The sequence below is a fragment of the Anomaloglossus baeobatrachus genome, chromosome 8, assembly GCF_048569485.1.
Source record: "Anomaloglossus baeobatrachus isolate aAnoBae1 chromosome 8, aAnoBae1.hap1, whole genome shotgun sequence".
Taxonomy (NCBI): Eukaryota; Metazoa; Chordata; class Amphibia; order Anura; family Aromobatidae; genus Anomaloglossus; species Anomaloglossus baeobatrachus.
Window position 1 is genome coordinate 165,481,070 of NC_134360.1, and position 18,454 is coordinate 165,499,523.

The 18,454-nt window shown below is 48.0% G+C and overlaps 1 protein-coding gene across 1 annotated transcript in view; it reads right to left on the reverse strand.

Moving 5' to 3' along the window:
• Nucleotides 1-219: 219 nt before the first annotated feature.
• LOC142250060 (uncharacterized) overlaps nt 220-18,454 on the reverse strand; it is a 169,287-nt gene continuing 151,052 nt past the window's right edge. Inside the window, exon 5 of the mRNA XM_075322121.1 lies at nt 220-367. Within this exon, the coding sequence (XP_075178236.1) occupies nt 220-367 (148 nt within the window). The remainder of the gene's footprint in view (nt 368-18,454) is intronic.

The following is an 18,454-nucleotide window of genomic DNA, read 5'->3' on the forward strand; positions in this document are numbered from 1 at the left end:
CTAACACATACCAAGTTTAACTAAAATCTATAATGTAATCCTAAATTTCTAAGATATGAATCAGCTAACTAAATATATAACTGCATCAAACTGACTTTAGTTGTAACTTCTAAATGGATTCTGTTTGGGGTATGCTGTTTAGTTAAGAAAATGGTTCTAATCCCAGTCTATATCTTGGCACAACCTTGTTCTGTATTTTTAAAGGAATAAAAAATATCTTCATTTTAGCTTTCCCTCAGTGCCACTGAATGAAGCCTTTATACTGGATGGACTCCGCTGGTGAATTAATTTTAGGAAGTCTAAGCAGATGAGAATAAGGCTTTCTGTGTGATCATTTGAAGAGTCTTCCACAGGTCTGATTGCAGGTCTGAGGAGAAACACAAAGGTTTTACTGTCTAATGTCCTTTCAGAAAAAGACTCATTGTGGCAGAACAGTTGGTTTAGTGTAAGACACGACTCGGCGTAATACGTGTACAGTTTATGTGGCTGACACGTATATACATTAGTAGTGTTGCCTAGGTATTTGGTGCCTTTTTTTTACTGGGAATAGGTGAAAAAAAAATGATAAAAGTAAAACATAATGAAATAATAGAGACTAATCAAGCAAAACCACAATAAAAAGGAAAAAAAAAATAGATGCCAACTAGAAAAAATAAATAAAACACTAACAAAAAAATATGTAGCCATAGAAAAGGTATGGGCTAAAGAAATGTTCCAAGTAACCATAAAACCAACAATACATAAAAAGGGTAGAGTATAGCATTAAATCAACTAATGCTTTACTTTGTGTAAAACCTTTTTTAACCCTTTTTTTTTACTTTGTGTAAAACCTTTTTTTTAACCTGTTTTTTTAAGAACCAAGTTAATTTTTGCCATAAATCTACCCACCGAGATCCATGTCACTAATGTTGGCTATAAATATGAGATTATTGCTATACACATATCTGTAATTGTATTATTGATGATTTTTGATGTGTTGACTGGACAGTCACTTTAAGGTATATGTTTTTTGTTTGTTTGCTTTTGCTTTTTCTTAACACCATTAAATAAGCACCATTTTTGGTGTTCTTCTTTCTGCATAATGTATTTAGAGCCTTTAATTCTGAAAGTCAATTTCCAGATTTTTTTTTTTATTATTATTTTGGAGTACATATTAGCTGAAGGGTGAAGATGAGTGGATCTTTTGAAATTGACAAGATTTCCTAGAATTTCCCTCAAAAAAATTTGACTTGTGGCAATTAAATTTGCATGAATCTCAATCCTGGAAAGCTTGTAATTACTCTAAAAACTCACCCGTCGGTTCAGAGAGTGGACAAACCTTGCTGACTATTGGAGCTTACACTCTATAGGAGAGGGAGAAGGGATCCCACTTACTATAGGAGCTTACACTATACAGGAGAGAGAGGACCCTGCTGACTATAAGGGGTACTTTGCACACAACGACATCGCAGGTACGATGTTGGTGGGGTCAAATTGAAAGTGTTGCACATCCGGCGTCACTGTCGGCATCGCAGTATGTGAATCCTTTTACATACGATTAACGAGCGCAAAAGCGTCGTTATCGTATGATCGGTGTAGGGTCCAACATTTCCATAATTTTGCAACAGCGACGGTACGATGTTGTTCCTCATTCCAGCAGGCACACACATCGCTGTGTGTGAAGCCGTAGGAGTGAGGCACATCACCTTACCTGCGTCCCGGCTGCTATGCGGAAGGAAGGAGGTGGGCGGGATGTTTACGTCCCGTTCATCTCCGCGCCTCCGCTCCTATATGCCGCCTGACGTGTGACGTCGCTGTGACGCCGCACGACCCGCCCCCTTAGGAAGGAGGCAGTTCGCCGGCCAGAGCAATGTTGCAGGGCAGGTAAGTGCATGTGAAGCTGCCGTAGCGATAATGTTCGCTACGGCAGCAATCACGAGATATCGCTGCTGCGACGGGGGCGGGGACTATCGCGCTCGGCATCGCAGCATCGGCTTGTGATGTCGTAGTGTGCAAAGTACCCCTAAGAGCTTACACTGTACAGGAGAAAAGACCTCGCTAATTATAGGAGCTTACACTCTATAGGAGAGAGGGGATCCCACTGACCAACAGAGCTTATACACTACAAAAGAGAGAGAGAGAGAGAAGACCCCACTGACTATATAAGCTTACACTCTACAGGAGAGAGAGGACCCGGATGACCATAAGAGCTTACACTGTGCAGGAGAGAGAGGACCCTGATGACCGTAAGACCTTAAACTGTACTGAAGATAAAGACTTGTGTAGTAACTATAAGGCCTAAGACACACGGCATGAAAATCGTAGCGAGTGGAATGCGATAAAACATTGCATTCCACTCGGACCAATATTAGCCTATGTGTCAGCACCCATGAGCGATTATTTTCTCAACCCTAATCAGACCAAGAAAACAATTGCAGCATGGTGCGACTGTAATGTGTTCCTGGTTTCTCTCGCACCCATTCAAGTCTATAGGGCAAGAGAAAAATCACACTGCACTCGCAGTACACCGGTGTACCGTGAGTGCAGGGTGAGAATGGCAATAGCCGGCTACGGAGAAGAGAGGGAGAGAAATCCCTCCCTCCCCTCCTTAGTGCCAGCCCGCCCCCCGCAGTTGAGGTCCAATCGCATGATCGAACCTCAGTTGCAGTAACACTCGCATGACACTTGGCTCCTGCTGTGCCGCCAGCGTGAGCCCAGTGTCATACGAGGATCGCATTAGTCCCCCTTGTGGCCCCAGCCTAAAGATTAAAAATGACTCTGCCATACAAACTGTGACCCATTAGAAACTGCTGCTGATCTGTGACATGGCCCTGGCACTAACTGCCACGGTTCAAGAAAAGATGCTATAGCTGCAGAGCATGATTGGAAGGCATGCACAGCCTTGTACGGCTATCCATAATTGTATAATAGAATTAGCATAAATAACAGGATCAGTGAATAACCACCCCAGCTATCAGCTGCTGTCACTCAACAAGCTGCTGATTTTACAAACTTTACTTGATGGTGTTTCAAAACCTATACATCCTAGTTGAAACCTAAAGATATGTAGAGAATCAGCTTGATAGTGGTGGCATGGTGGTTCACTGGTTAGCACTGCAGTCTTGCAGCGCTGGGGTCCTGGATTCAAATCCCACCAAGGACAACACCTAAAAGGAGTTTATATTTTCTCCCTGGGTTTATGTGGTGGTTCTCCGGTTTCCTCTGACACTCCAAAAACATAGGGACTGATAGGTACTTTAGATTGTGAGCCCCAGTGGGGACAGTGTTGTCAATGTATGTAAAGCGCTATGGAATTAATGGTGCTATATAAGTGAAAAATATTATTATATAGCACTGACTTTAGGTTATATAGGAAAACCCTGGCGATTGGTGCGCTTTAAAGCAACACTCTGCCCCATCATTAAAGTTTTGTTCTTTATAACTTTGGATTACACGTGACTTTTATTTTTCTAAATGGAACCTTTGCACTGTTATCATGAAAGCATAATGTGGTTATCGGCAGGGTACAATACGTTTACCTGCAGTCCTATGGAAGCACAGAAAATAACACAGCGTTGTGCCAAATGACAAACTCAGCTTTTTACATCTGTAAGTTATAAATATAATGGAAGAAGTAAACTCAATCACATAAATTGTATTATTTATTATGTATAAATGTAGTACACGTTGTTCTTTATAATTAAAACATTTGTGTTATCTTACGTTTCTGCAATTAAATGTTTTTATTACAATGGAACATTTTGCAGCACTCTTTTTCTTGTCAACACAAAATATTCCAGAAATGTCCAAATGGTACCGTGTTGTTGTATAGGCCATGAATCATTCTCTGACCACATCCAGAGCAATACATTTAATTAAAGCAGTCAGTTTGCTCGAACAGTTCTGCAGCTGCCATCCTTGCAACTCTCAAGAGGGATGGGACCTCATGTCCACTACTGATATGTAGCGCCCCTGAGCCATCAGGAGCTACAAGGAACTGCATCCTATCAAAGATGCAGGGCCTACCCCCAGAAACCGAGAAGACCAGTAGCGGTAACACCAAAACATTCATACACTCCCTGTTTTTCCCCCCCAAAACTGGTGACGGGCTAGGGTTGGACCCAATGAATGGCCACTTGGGGGTGGAACCGATGCAGTCCACTAGACGACAACCAGGAAGGAGGGATCAGACAGTCGGTAAGTGGAAGTGAAAGGAGACAGATGTAACGGTACCGACGGGAGAGTGTAGCAGTGACCTGTCAGGCTCAGGCGTGTGGTTGCCGAAGGAGTACTGTGGAGTACTTTCGGAACCATAGCACCAGCGGGGTGCAGAACCCTAGGTCAGGAAAATGCTCCAGGCAGACCTGATAAAATCTGCACGGTGAGGGGACCATCCAGGACCTCACCGACCTAAAAGTTCGGGGCACAGTAACGACAGGAGAACCTGGGAATGAGACAGAGATCTGGCCCAAAAGGATTCTAGTTACCTGCCATATGGACTAAGACTGAGAGACAACCAGGAGGAGACCCCAAAATGATCCAAGCCACGGGGACCCACCAACCAGAGACAGGTGCAGGGGAAGAAAGCCACCAGGTCACCACATCGGCACTGGAACTAAGGGGACCAGTGGTGAGTACCAGCCTCCATCGGGTTGCCAGCAACAACAACGTTGTGAGTAAAAAGAACTAGTTACACTGCAATCCCTTGTGTGGCCTACCTTCTTTCCGCACCCAGTATTATCAGCAGATCCCAGCAACAAACAGTATCATCTATTACCTGGGGCCTGGCCCTACTTGCAGAGGGCCCAACATCCAGGCTGCCATTAACATCAGCCCCAGCAGTGAGAGACTGTGCAGCGGCGACTCCATCTAAATAGCCGCAACCCACAAGTGGCGTCACGACAAAAACTTTATTATCATTCCCATTTACATAACCCCTTTTAAGTGACCCCCAGGGTCACGGAATTGGGCAATGGCCACCCAGTGAACTGTCTCAGTAAGTATACTGCCCGCGACCGAGTACCCCAAAGCCCTGGGGTGCATCAGATACACCTACCTGCAAACTACAGAATACCATGAATTTTAGAAACTTGAACTTTTAAGACCATATATTTTTAGAACAACATCTACTATCAACGTCTACTAGAGATGAGTGAATCATATACACATCAGATTTTTAGGAATATGCTAAATGCCGCAAATTTTAACAAATTGTTAATTGGTTTGCACTTGCAGAATATTTCAGCAATGAGAAATAAAACTCATATAAAGATCGGTGCCACTGAGCTATTTTCAATATAAGGTAATATTTCAGATCTTATATCACATGGTATACAGTTAAACAGCCAATCATGAAGGACTCTAATAGCCTATTTAAAAGCAGAGGCAGAGAATGCAGCAGCAATTCTGTAGTGAAATTGGATATTGAGAGTATCTTATAGCTCACAGCTTAGCCATTGAGAAAGTCATAAAACAATGGACACATTCTACAGTGTCTATTGTAGTACAGCAGTGAAAAAGATTAGTAGATATAGTGTGAAAAGAAGAGAATGATACAAACATTCAACTGATCGGGCGAGAGAAAGTTTGGAGAAGTGGCAGTGATTGATGACAGAAGTTATGGTGGTGCTGCAAAATACATTGTTTTAGTCATTCTTCATGCAGAAGCAAGCCACCAATATTACTGAAAGGATAAAATATCTCAGTGACTGCCTCACAAAATGTTAGCCCACCTGTTTTATTAGTCAGATTTCTTGTATGTACTCACCACTCCAATACTGCAGTCTGCTGTCCCTGCTCTCTCTTTGGCATGTACTTAGCATTTTTTTTAGCCATTCTTGTGAAGGGGGAAATTGTGTTACAAAAATATAAAAGATAAATAAAAAACTATAGACACTTAAATAGAACTTGTCCATATGATTTTGTAATATAAAGTAAATACATGGCTGTATTGTCACTGTTATACTGATTACAATGATATCTTTGGTGAAAAAATCTGCTTTGTGGGTCTTCTTTAGGCCTGAAACACACATCTGTTAAAACCATGTCCGTGTAAAACGGGCTGTTTTTCGGGTCCGTTTTCCGTTTTTTAGGTCCGTTTTTATTGTATGTGTGGCCTGCGTGTGTATCCCGTATGCTAGCCGTATGTGTGTGTGGAATGTCTGTGTGTGCGTGAGTGAAATAACTGACATGTGTGTGTGTTGCCCGTGTGAAATGTTCCGTGTGTGTGATGCACAATTTCGTTGATACATGTCGGCTGACAGCAGACAGAGTTGCGCGATGAGAATGAACTCGGGTGAACTTCACCCGACTTCATTGTCATGCCGCGGCTCTTTCTGTGTGCCGCGTACTGATTAGCGGTCACCCGTAAAGGACTCACCGGTGACCGCTAATCCCCTGAGTGACTGAAGTGAGCAGCCCTCTCTCATACTCACCGTTCCTCGATCTCCGGCGATGCACGGCTGTTATGAAAACTCTGGCGGCTTTTACTATTTTGAAAAAGCCGACCACTCATTAATCAATCTCGTATTCCCTGCTTTCCCCGCCCACAGGCGCCTGTGATTGGTTGCAGTCACACACGCCCACCACGCTGAGTGACAGCTGTGTCACTGCACCCAATCACAGCAGCCGGTGGCCGTGTCTATACTGTGCAGTAAAATAAATAATTAAAAAAAACGGCATGCGGTCCCCCCCTATTTTAATACCAGCCAGATAAAGCCATACGGCTGCAGGCTGGTATTCTCAGGATGGGGAGCCCCACGTTATGGGGAGCCCCCCAGCCTAACAATATCAGCCAGCAGATGCCCAGAATTGCCGCATACATTATATGCGACAGTTCTGGGACTGTACCCGGCTCTTCCCGATTTGCCCTGGTGCGTTGGCAATCAGGGTAATAAGGAGTTAATGGCAGCCCATAGCTGCCACTAAATCCTAGATTAATCATGTCAGGCGTCTCCCCGAGATACCTTCCATGATTAATCTGTAAGTTACAGTTAAAAAACAGACACACCCGAAAAATCCTTTATTAGAAATAAAAAACACTAACAAATTCCCTCATTACCAATTTTTTAACCCCAACAAAGCCCTCCATGCCCGGCGTAATCCACGGACCTCCAGCGTCGCATCCAGCTCTGCTGCATGAAGGTGACAGGAGCAGCAGAATACACCGCTGCTCCTGTCAGCTCCACGCAGCAAATGAGGTGAGTAGTGCGATCAGCTGAGCTGTTAGTGAGGTTACCCGCGGCCACCGCTGCATCCAGCGGTGGCCGTGAGTTACGTGACTGACAGCAGCTGATCGCGCTACTCACCTCACTAGCACGCACCCATGGACCTTAATGAAAAACGCACATGTGTCCTCAAACATTAAATAACATTGGTGCACGTTTGGCCGTGTCTCCGGTATATACGGAAATGGACCAAACACGCACGTTTTCAACGAATGTGTGTTGCGGGCCTAAATCAGCATATTTAATTTTCTGCTAATTAGATTTTGGTGCACAGTTATTTGTCTCAAGAGTCACTGGCAGCATGTAACCTCTATGGTCAGCAAGGTTTCTGTCTTTCTTTTCGTTTTTCTTTTTTTGTTTATTTCTTTCTTTGTTGCTTTCTTTCTTTCTTTTTTGTTCTCTTTCACTCTTTCCCTCAATGAGGTTTTTCCTCTTTCACTTTTTTGCTCTTTCGCTCAGCGAGGTCTTTCTTCTTTCGCTCATTTGCTCCTGAACTCAGTAAGGTCCTCCCTCTTTTGCTCTTTTGCTCAGCGAGATCCTTTCTCTTTTGTTTAGCAAGGTCCTCTTTCTTTTGCTCTTTCTCTCAGCGAGGTCCTCTCTTTCGATTTTTCGCTCAGTGAGGTCCTCTCTTTCGCTTTTTCACTCAGCGAGGTCCTCTCTTTTGCCCTTTCACTCTTTTGCTCAGCGAGGTCCTCTCTCTTTCTCTCTCACTCACCGAGGTCCTCTGCTTTTTGCTTTTTTGCTCTTTCACTCAGAGATGTCCTTTCTCTTTTACTCTTTTGCTCAGCGAGGTCCTCTCTCTTTTACTCTTTTGCTCAGCGAGGTCCTCTCTCTTTCTCTCTTTCTTTCTTTTGTACATTGAGGTCCTCTCGCTTTCTTTTGCCTGTGAAGTGCAGTCTCTTATGATCTTTTACTATTGTTTTTACCTGTCTCTTCACAGACTTATCTAATCATTGACCATGCTCACCAAATACCAAAATCTAAATATTTGCCAAATTTCAAACCTAGGGATATTATTCAATGATTATATTACTTTAACATCAAGGAATTTATAATGGAAGCTTCCAAAATCCCACTATTGCTCCCTAGCTGCTTTAAAGATAAAAGGTTATTGACCTATTCTTTCCGCCTCCACATTATTCGGAAGAACATTTTTTCGAGCACAACGACTCTTCACATCCTGAACATTTTGTATCTGTGATGCCCCTGGACTAGTCAGGGAATCACAGGGTACTGCACTTTCTATTCTTTGGTGCAGGACTCAACCCTTCATGGTTCTGGGTTCCCAACCTATGGTACTGCCTCCATCAGCATCCAAAATCCCAATCACACCTCACACCACACCCTGTCAGGCACACCAGTGGGCTGCCTAGCTGGAATAGGGCCGCCCACCTAGGGGTTAGACAGACTGGTGGGAGGAAGTAGAGCAGTGAAGTTGTAGCCCTCGACAAGTGAGGAGCTGGGGAGTGGTGGCTTCCTGTTTGTGGCAGGTTAAGTCGCAGACGGTGGTCTGGGCCCGGAGGAGTCGGAGACCCAGTCGCAGGTTATTGAGGCTGGGTGCCTAGACCTGGTCTTGGAGGACGGGAGGCATCTGAGTCTAATAACCAGCTCGGGACCAAAAGCACTGCGGGGTAAAGGACCCTAGGTCAGGGAGTAGCTTCAGGCAACCTGGCAATTAATCTGCAGAGGTTAGTGACTTTACGGACTGTCCCCAAGTAGCTCAGAGATCAGCACAACGAGGGGGATAGGGCTTTCCAACCCACGCAGCCCACTGAAATCCCAAGCGTGAGCCCTTGACAGCGCAGCTCCACTACTAACAAGTAGGGAGCGGGGCTCGGACAGATCTAAGCCAACGGGCCACCAGAACACTTCTAATTTGTGCACGGAGGCAGGCTCCGGGTCACCCGGCAGTACCAGAGGGGACAGATACCCAGACGAGCTTCCCCAAGAGGGCAGACTTGGTTTACCTTCTTGTCAGAGTCTGCTTTGTGGCCGCATGATCACCAACACTGCCTGAGTGAGTATGTGGTCCTGCCCTACTCCCCACCGGCCTTGCGCCCCCCTGCTACACCATCATCCAGAGTCCCGGAGCCTCCCCTACCCCTGGAGGGAACGTCATCTGGCTGCCCCACCCCATCTCCCCCGGGTACTCCCATCGGCAGTGGCGGTACTCCTCTTACCGCGAACCACGGGTGGCATCACAAACTGTAACATCCCCTGTAAATACCCCCTTTCTATTTGAAGTGGCCGCGAGCCCCCGGGTCCGGAGACCCTCGAGCCACAGCAGACCCCGGATCCGAGCGGTTCGACTACTGCAGGGGCGGCACATATCAATGGGGCTTTCCCATTATGTTAAAAAAAGCTAAAAAATACAGAAATCCAACAGCTCTACAAAAAATAGAAACTTCCACCAGCTGAAAACTTTCAGTTGCAATATGGAGTATAAACTATGTAATACCTTGTGTTGTGAACAGCACATTTTCATGGGAATGAGCCATAAGTTGTACAGGCTTTACTATGGGAGAGGTCTAAGGGCGGCTTTGCACCTTACAACATCACATGTGCGATGTCGGTGGGGTCAAATCGAAAGTGACGCACATCCGGCGTCACTTTCGACATTGTTGTGTGTAAATCCTACATGATACGATTATTGAGCGCAAAAGCGTCATTATCGTATCATCGGTGCAGGCTCCGACTTTTTCATAATTACGCTGCCCCGACAGGTACGATGCTGTTCCTCGTTCCTGCAGCAGCACACATTGCTGTGTGTAAAGCCGCAGGAGCAAGGAACATCTCCTTACCTGCCGTCGGCGGCTATACGGAAGGAAGGAGGTGGGCGGGATGTTTACATCCTGCTCATCTCCGCCCCTCCGTCGCCATTGGCCGCCTGCCATGTGACGTCGCTATGACGCCGCATGACCCGCCCCCTTAGGAAGGAGGCGGGTTGCCGGCCAGAGCGACGGTGACAGGGCAGGTGAGTGCATGTGAAGCTGGCGTAGCGATAATTTTCGCTACGCCAGCTATCACAAGATATCGTACCTGCGACGGGGGCGGGGACTATCGCGTGCGACATCACAGCATCGGCTTGCGATGTCGCAACGTGCAAAGCCCGTCTAACTCCTCAAAGCCAAAAATACAACTGTCCCTAATCCAACACATAGTTGGATGACATCACCTTCTTTTGAAATCTCTACGTTTAGCACAAATGTTTTACAGACTGAAAAATGCTGCCTGGTGCTATAGAGTTTGTCTTTATTACACTTTGTCAGATGTATTAAATGTCATCTGAATGTCATTTAGCTCCTTGGATACCTTGGTTATGTCTACAGACAACAGCTGTATATCTGCAGAAATTTATTAGTTGGTTCCTACCTGCTTTCAGAAATGGTAGTCCCAACCATCAGTCCATCAAGGTTTTTCCTTGATGGATTGAATACTGTATATTCTGTGTTCCAGTCTGCGCCTAATCTTTCAGAACAGTATACTGACTTGAAAAAAAATCACTAAAAATTGCTGCATCAACCTTATGCCTGGCAATGGTCTTCTTTTTGTAATTTTATTTCTCTTCTTCTTTTGCTGGATGAAAGTTGGTTATAGCATTTATTTGAACGGTATAACTGTTCAAACATTAGCCAACTATTGAGCTGGGACATGATATCCCGGTTGCCTGATTCCAGGTAGACAAGTCCACCTTAAAAGGTTAACTACCACCGATGCACTAGATCCGCCCTAAAACAATCTCATTTTAATATTTCATAAGAAGAGGATATGGGAGAAGTATGTGGGTCAATGTGCCTGGAAGACAAAGAGCCTGGGGACAGGCTAGCTGGTGGTGAATAAATAGGGAAACTACATGATATAAACCACAATTTACTTCTCAAACAAGAAAGGAGCAGAACATATAATTTTCTCCCATAACGGGTGGGAGGGCATAGGAAAAGGAGCAGAAGAGCAAACCAGGCCCTTAATTAATGAATTTCCTAAGGAATAAAAAGGCGAGCCACTACACAAGCAAATGACCATCACTACGGCAGTACCCCCACATTAGTCAGGGTGCCTTACAGGAAGGAATAAAGACAGCTAGGGTACAATGTCACCAAATGTTTACTGAAATAAAGATTTCCACTTCAGTATTAACTAAAAGACATGGGTGTAGGGCAGAATTTGCATTCTTTTAGTAAGATGTGCTCTTTGTTAAGAAAAAAAAAAGAAAAGCTAAAGTACTCAGTGTGTGATGCCATATGAAACTCATAAAACAATTTGGTGTGGGACTTATGTGACACCCTGGCAAAACCAGGTTGTCACAGAGCCTGCACAAATCCACCAAAATGCAGGCCATTCTCCTCTTTGACACCAACACAGTCCCCACACAGGTATACACCAGCCAATCAGGCCCTAGTCACCCTCCCCCCATAATAATGGGAGGAAACAAAACAGGACAGTGAAGTGGAGGGGCAGAGCAGAGCAGTCTGTGTCAGGGAGAGGAAAAGAGAGGAGTGGAGAGCTGACAGGAGGGAGTTGGAGCTCCCTGGAGAGGGTGGTAGTTGGGGTTGGAGCCCCGGACCACCAGACGTCTGGACTAGCTACGCTGACTAAGTGGCAGTGAGGGCCACAGGTGATGGAGATCCGGTCACGGGAAACCTGAGGTAGACTGGGGCAGGGTTGTAGCCCACTGGTGCCGAGAGAGGGGATCCGGTCCAGAGGCCGTTGCAAGCAGACTAGTCCAGACAAGAGAAACAGACAGAAAGTACAGGAGAAAGGTCCCCTGGCTGTATATCTGCGTGTGGGATCCAGCACACCCCTCCAGAGGTTCCCGGCATCCGGTCTTGGTTTAAAATACAGACTCTGTGTGTTTACTAACCCTCCAAATCATCAGCAGCTCATCCAGCACCACGACAACCAAACTGTGAGTTTCCTGCTCCCTGTAATCCCTCACCATCACCTGGGCCCCGGGACTATGCTTCCCCTACCCATGGAGGGGATTCCATCCTGCTGCCCTGCTCCATCAGCCCCGGGCGTCCCATCACCAGGCAGCAGCGGTGCTATCAACTCTCACCGCAACCTACGGGTGGCGTCACTGACATAGACTCTATCCCCTGTAAATAACCCCTTTTCACTCATGTGCGACGGACGGCTGCATGAGCCCTGGATCCGGCTGCCAATCGAGCCACAGCAACCGCCCGGATCCGAGCGCCTCGAGTGGCCCCCCTGTTGTGGTCTGTGCCCCGCCAGCAACATCTTGGCTTCACGAACAGGATACTTACGCTATCTACTAACCTGGGTGAAGTGCACCTTTTCTGGACTGTAAACCATGAAACGCTGAAAATTTTTTGACTGCCGCCATCTTGCCCGCCATATTTGGTGCCAAAACAACAACCTCGCCATCTTCTTCCCTTAAAAGAGCGTGAGTTCTAAGCCCCGCCCCCTAAGAACACAGGTGGAACCCAGTAATTCCTAGAGCAGGAAGTTGCAAAGGACAGTGGGTCCCGAAGAGACTGCTGTCGAAAACCAAGGTGGAAGGTGAAGGAGCGGCATGTAGCCAGAACAGTAAAAGGCAGGGATGCCAGGACTCTGCAGAAACACGTTCCTGGACACCAACGCGGCAAGATGTCCCAGCAGCCTGGCAAGCAGACTGCGGAGGAGGACCCAGTAACTGCGACCTCGGACCTTGCACTCACCACCGCCTCGGCACCCATCCCGGCCTCGAACCAGGCCGCAATCCAGATGACATCTCATCCGGCCCCGAGCCAGGCCGCAACCCTGATGACATCTCATCCGGCCCGAGCCAGGCCGCAACCCCGATGACATCTCATCCGGCCCCGAGCCAGGCCGCAACCCCGATGACATCTCCCTCGGCCCCGAGTCCGGTCGCACCGGTGATGACGTTGGCTCCAGCAGTCCGCCCGGCCGCAACGGAGGTGGCACTCGACCTGAAGTCTACCCCAGCTGCGGCACCAACCACTCCTAAGCATCCCGTCCTAGCTGTGGTGCAGCCGGAGTGCACCTGCAGAGAGGCGGAGCAGGCCACTGATCGGTGGGGCCCACGGCAGTATGAGAGGCCGGTCGTAGTCGGCACCGAGGGCATCCGAGTGGGCCTGGCTCCTGAGCAGGAGGCAGAGTACGGCACCGGTGCCCCGTACTGGGAGCGACAGCAGCAGCTGCATAGGAGGCTGCGCTGGCAGCGATTCTAAAAGGTTGTTCTATGGACTTGTTAGCGGAACTCGACTACCTCTTTTCCTGAGGACAGTTTCGTAACGTTAAAAATGTTTTTTTTAATGATGTTCCTTCCCTCCGGGGAATGAAACATTTTGAAATGGTTTACTTGTTATTTTTTTCAATTGCAGAAGCAGAAAAATAAATACCGGTGCCGGACAGCCCGAGGACGGGCTGTGTTTTACCAAGGGGGAGTGTGACGCCCTGGTAAAACCAGGTTGTCACAGAGCCTGCATAAATCCACCAAAATGCAGGCCATTCTCCTCTTTGGCACCAACACAGTCCCCACACAGGTATACACCAGCCAATCAGGCCCTAGTCACCCCCCCATGACAATGGGAGGGAACAAGTTAGGACAGTGAAGTGGAGGGGCAGAGTAGAGCAGTCTGTGTCAGGGAGAGGAAGAGAGTGGAGTGGAGAGCTGACAGAAGGGAGTTGGAGCTCCCTGGAGAGGGTGGTAGTCGGGGTTGGAGCCCCGGACCACCGGACGACTGGACTAGCTACACTGACTAAGTGGCAGTGAGGGCCACAGGCAATGGAGATCCGGTCACGGGGAACCTGAGGTAGACCGGGGCAGGGTTGTAGGCCTGCCGGTGCCGAGAGAGGGGATCCGGTCCGGGGCCGTTTCAAGCGGACAAGTCCAGACAAGAGAGGCAGACAGAAAGTGCAGGAGAAAGGGCCCCTGGCTGTATATCTGCGTGCGGGATCCAGCACACCCCTCCAGAGGCTCCCATCATCCAGCCTTGGTTTACAATACTAACCCTCCAAATCATCAGCAGCTCATCCAGCACCACGACAACCGAACTGTGAGTTTCCTGCTCCCTGTAATCCCTCACCATAACCTGGGCCCCGGGACTACACTTCCCCTACCCGTGGAGGGGATTCCATCCTGCTGCCCCGCTCCATCAGCCCCAGGCATCCCATCACCAGGCAGCGGCGGTGCTACCAACTCTCAACGCAACCCACGGGTGGCGTCACTGACAAAGACTCTATCCCCTGTAAATAACCCCTTTTCACTCATGGGCGATGGACGGCTGCATGAGCCCTGGATTCGGCTGCCACTCGAGCCACAGCAACCGCCCGGATCCGAGCGCCTCGAGCGGCCCCCCTGTTGTGGTCTGTCCCCCACCCACGACACTTACACATTCCGACATTGGGCCTGTTGTCTAGTTTTGTTGGGATTTTCTTGGCCGTGGTGTCAAAACCAATTTAGTTAGTGTTTTGTTCATTTTATATGGATATTACTTTAAATGGAATATGTTACTAGGAATCAACAATTATCACTGAGACCATACATGTAGTTACTTAGTAAGGAAAGAAGTGTTCAGTGTACCTACATGCATGAACCCTGCATACATTACTAACTTATCCTCAGTCACATTTGCTCAATATAAGTCTCTTAATTAATATACTTTGACATTATGCATCTTGCCAGTCAGGGATGGCATCAGCACCCGGCGCACCTGGGCAAGTGCCGAGGCCCTGGACTGCTGAGGGGGCCCACTCGCAGACGGCAGGGTGGTGTACCAGCAATGGCGGGGCCACATGGCCGCTTTAGAGCCCATGATTCAGGCCTGATGCCAGTGCTGCACCGTTGACTGCCTCCCTTCCACGGCCACCCCCCCAGCTGAGGATTGCACTTTCAAGTGTATTGGCATCGCAGAAGCCGATATAATTGAAAGCAATGATGACAGAGGGAGCAGCGCGCTCTCTCATCATTCTTCTACAGCGTCTGTCTGCGCTCTGACACCATTACTGTGCCCGCTTGTGTGCTGAGCTATCAGAGCAGCAGAAGAGTGGACATGCTGAGGAGACTGGAGCAGCAGGGGAACGAGGAGAAATGAGTATGTAATAATCACGTTGGCCAGAGGACTATGATGCTGCATTAAACGATATGGAGGCTGCATAATGCTGCTACTTGGGGACTGCATAATACTGCTGCATGGGGCTGCATAATGCTGCTACATGGAGGCTGCATAATGATGCTGCATGGGGGCTGCATTATGCTGCTACATGGGGGCTGCATTCTGCTGCTACATGGGGGCTGCATTCTGCTGCTACATGGGGGCTGCATTATGCTGCTTCATGGGGGCTGCATAATAATATATGGAGAAATATGGGGGCTTCATAACCCCTTAAGGAGGAATATGAGGCTGTATTGTATTATGTGGAGCAATCTGGGGTGCATTATATTATATGGAGGAATATTTTATGCATTGTTCTATATGGAGGACTATGGGGGTTGTATAACACTATATGGAGTAATATGCGGGTCCATTATATGGAGTAATATGAGGCTGCATTAAATTATGTAGAGCTATATGGGTCCATTATGTTATATGGAGGAATGTGGGGCTGCATATTTCTATACCCCCTATAGCTGTATATCCCCTCCACCCCAGTGCTGTATACCCCTCAGAGCTGTATCCCGCCTCTGGAGCTGTATGCCCTTCCATTGTTGTATGCCCCCTCCTCAGTAATGTTTATGCCCCCCAGTAATGTGAATGTCCCCAGCCTCTCCTGTGATGTATATACAGCAGTGTCAGTATGCTTTGTGTGCGGCCATGTCTGTTAGTGACTGCTACTAATCAGCGCAGCACAGCCCCATGCCCAGGAGGAGCTGGACGGGAGACAAGCGGGGGAGGTAAGAAGACTGCTCCTGCATTCCCAATATTAAAAATATCTCTAATGTGTCTGTGTGTGTGTATATATGTCAGTGCATATGACTGTGTATAGATTTATCTGTTTATATGTGTTTTTCTGAATTTCTCATTAAATATATGTATATTTACGTATGCCTGTATGTGTACGTATCTATGTATGTGCGTATCTGCTTGTAAATGGGGCCCACTGAGACACTTTCGGCCAGGGCCCACAAAAACCTGGAGCCGGCCCTGTTGCTAGTTTGGTATTATATCCACCAGACTGGCCATATGCAAAAGATGATATACTATACAGTCTGCTATTGCCGCAAAAAAAGCTTTGTTCACCAATAAATAACCAATGGCCACAGGTCAAACCTTAAAAATTGTTTTGCCATAGACCAACCACTAGTTAGCAGGGCTTTGGCTACAGCAACTGCTGAAGTGTGTGGTTTTAAAAGTCTACACTGCAGCTAAAACCCTGAAAGCCAGCTTCTGCACAACAGGTGCTATTCTGAACCAGTGATATGTGGATAAACAGAAGAAATACGGAATGTGATGCAACTATTCAAGATAAGACTGTTGGTTATATGCCCATGTATCTTCCTCACTTTTTCTCTAGGATCTGTGAAGCCCCACAGGTGTAGTGTCGGTGCATTACCTTCAGGGACTCCACGTAGCTGGATCTGGTCACAGGTAGGAGATCTTCTTCTTGTCGTGACGCCACTCTCAGTATTGCGGCCAGTAGGGACCGCCACTGCAGGTTGAGGGTCGCCTGGGGCTGATGGTATGTGCAGTTAGTTGGAATAGCCTCCTGAGAGTGAGGCAAGCCCCAGGGCCCGATGTAGGTGCGTAGTACCACAAGGCGCAGAATAACTCCACACAGGCAGAATGTCTTTCAGGGTTTTTACTCACTTCAGGTGGCAGGGTGAGTAACCCGGGCGTAGCTGGGATGAACCAGGCGGGAACCAGGTGTCCTTCAGGCTGACTTGTGAGGGTGACTACTAACTCGCCTTCCTTAGCCCTTGGTGGTTTGGGGTGACCCCGACTTTGAGTCCCTATGGGGGTCACCCAGGGAAGTTGCTGAAGCCTCACTCCCCTTCGTTTGCCGTGTGCTTGTTGCCTGGGCCAGATCACTCCAGCTTCTTGCCTCCTGTGAGCTATGGGCCCTAACTGTGGCTACGTGGCTGCGGCTTTTTGTGGTGTTGTGGCGTGGGCTTTGAGAGCCCCACACCGGCAGGTTTAGCAAAAGAAAGCTGAATCTATCTCCGCTTCGGGATCTGCCGCCCGTTTGGGCCTGGTTCTCCCTAGCAGTCTCCTTACTTCCCACTCCGTGCTCTTCTCTCTAGCTGAGATGGGTTTCGGGTAGCACTCCTAGTTGACCGTTCTCCCCCGTCAGTAGCCACTGCGCGGGCGCTGTTAGACAGCAACCGCCCCACAGGTCTGCTCCTCACTGAGCCCTATGGAGTTCTGCTCTAACTGACTCACTGCCCCTCCTCTCCTGTTCTTGCCTACGCCACCTAGCAACCAGATTCTCTTACCACACCCCTTGAGAGGAGATGGAGGCTTTTGGCCCTCTCCACTATTCCAGTGAAGGTCAAGGCTTTTCCCCCTCCTGGGATCCCCAGGGGTCCTCTCATGGGTACATGTGTGAGAGCTGATTACTATGCGCCTGTGTACCACACCCCTGTCAGCCTTCTGGATTACCTGTATTGTACTGTCCCCAGCATGGGTGCAGTACTCAGTGGTGCCTGACCAGGTCAGGGGCGCCACATTCCCCCTTAGTTATCACCAGCACGTCCTCGGGCTGCAAGACAACATTTTAAAATGCATAAAACATTAAAACATGTAAAACATTTTTAAAAGCACCAGGTACCATACATCACCACCCTCCACCCACAAGTCCGTTAACCCACCCAAAACCCTTTCACGTTGGCCGCGACTTCAGCCACTTCTGGCAGGATGTAGAGGCGGCTTTCATGGGCTGGTGGTCTTCAGGGTATACCTGGCCTGGTGGATCCGCGCCTTCAGCCTCTTCTGGCAGGATGCAGAGGCGGCCTCCACAGTTGGTGCTGACCAGGTACCCTCTTTGTGGTGGAGAGCCAGGCCCCATAAACAGGCATGCTCTCTGGTCGCAGGTGAGCCAAGGCCCTATATACGGACGGGCTCCTCCTGGTTGCAGACGAGCCAAGCCCCTAAACAGGCTGACTCTGGTGGTGGTGGTGCCCTTTTGGTGTAACTATTTACACTGCGAGAGTTTGTGGCTATAGCCAGTTCATAGCCTTAAGGTTTATGGTTTTCTCACAATAGTTTTTGTGGGCACATGCTTAAACGTAAACGTTGCAAAACAAACTTTTCAAAACTTTAACTTTCTAACTGCTGACTTCTTACTTT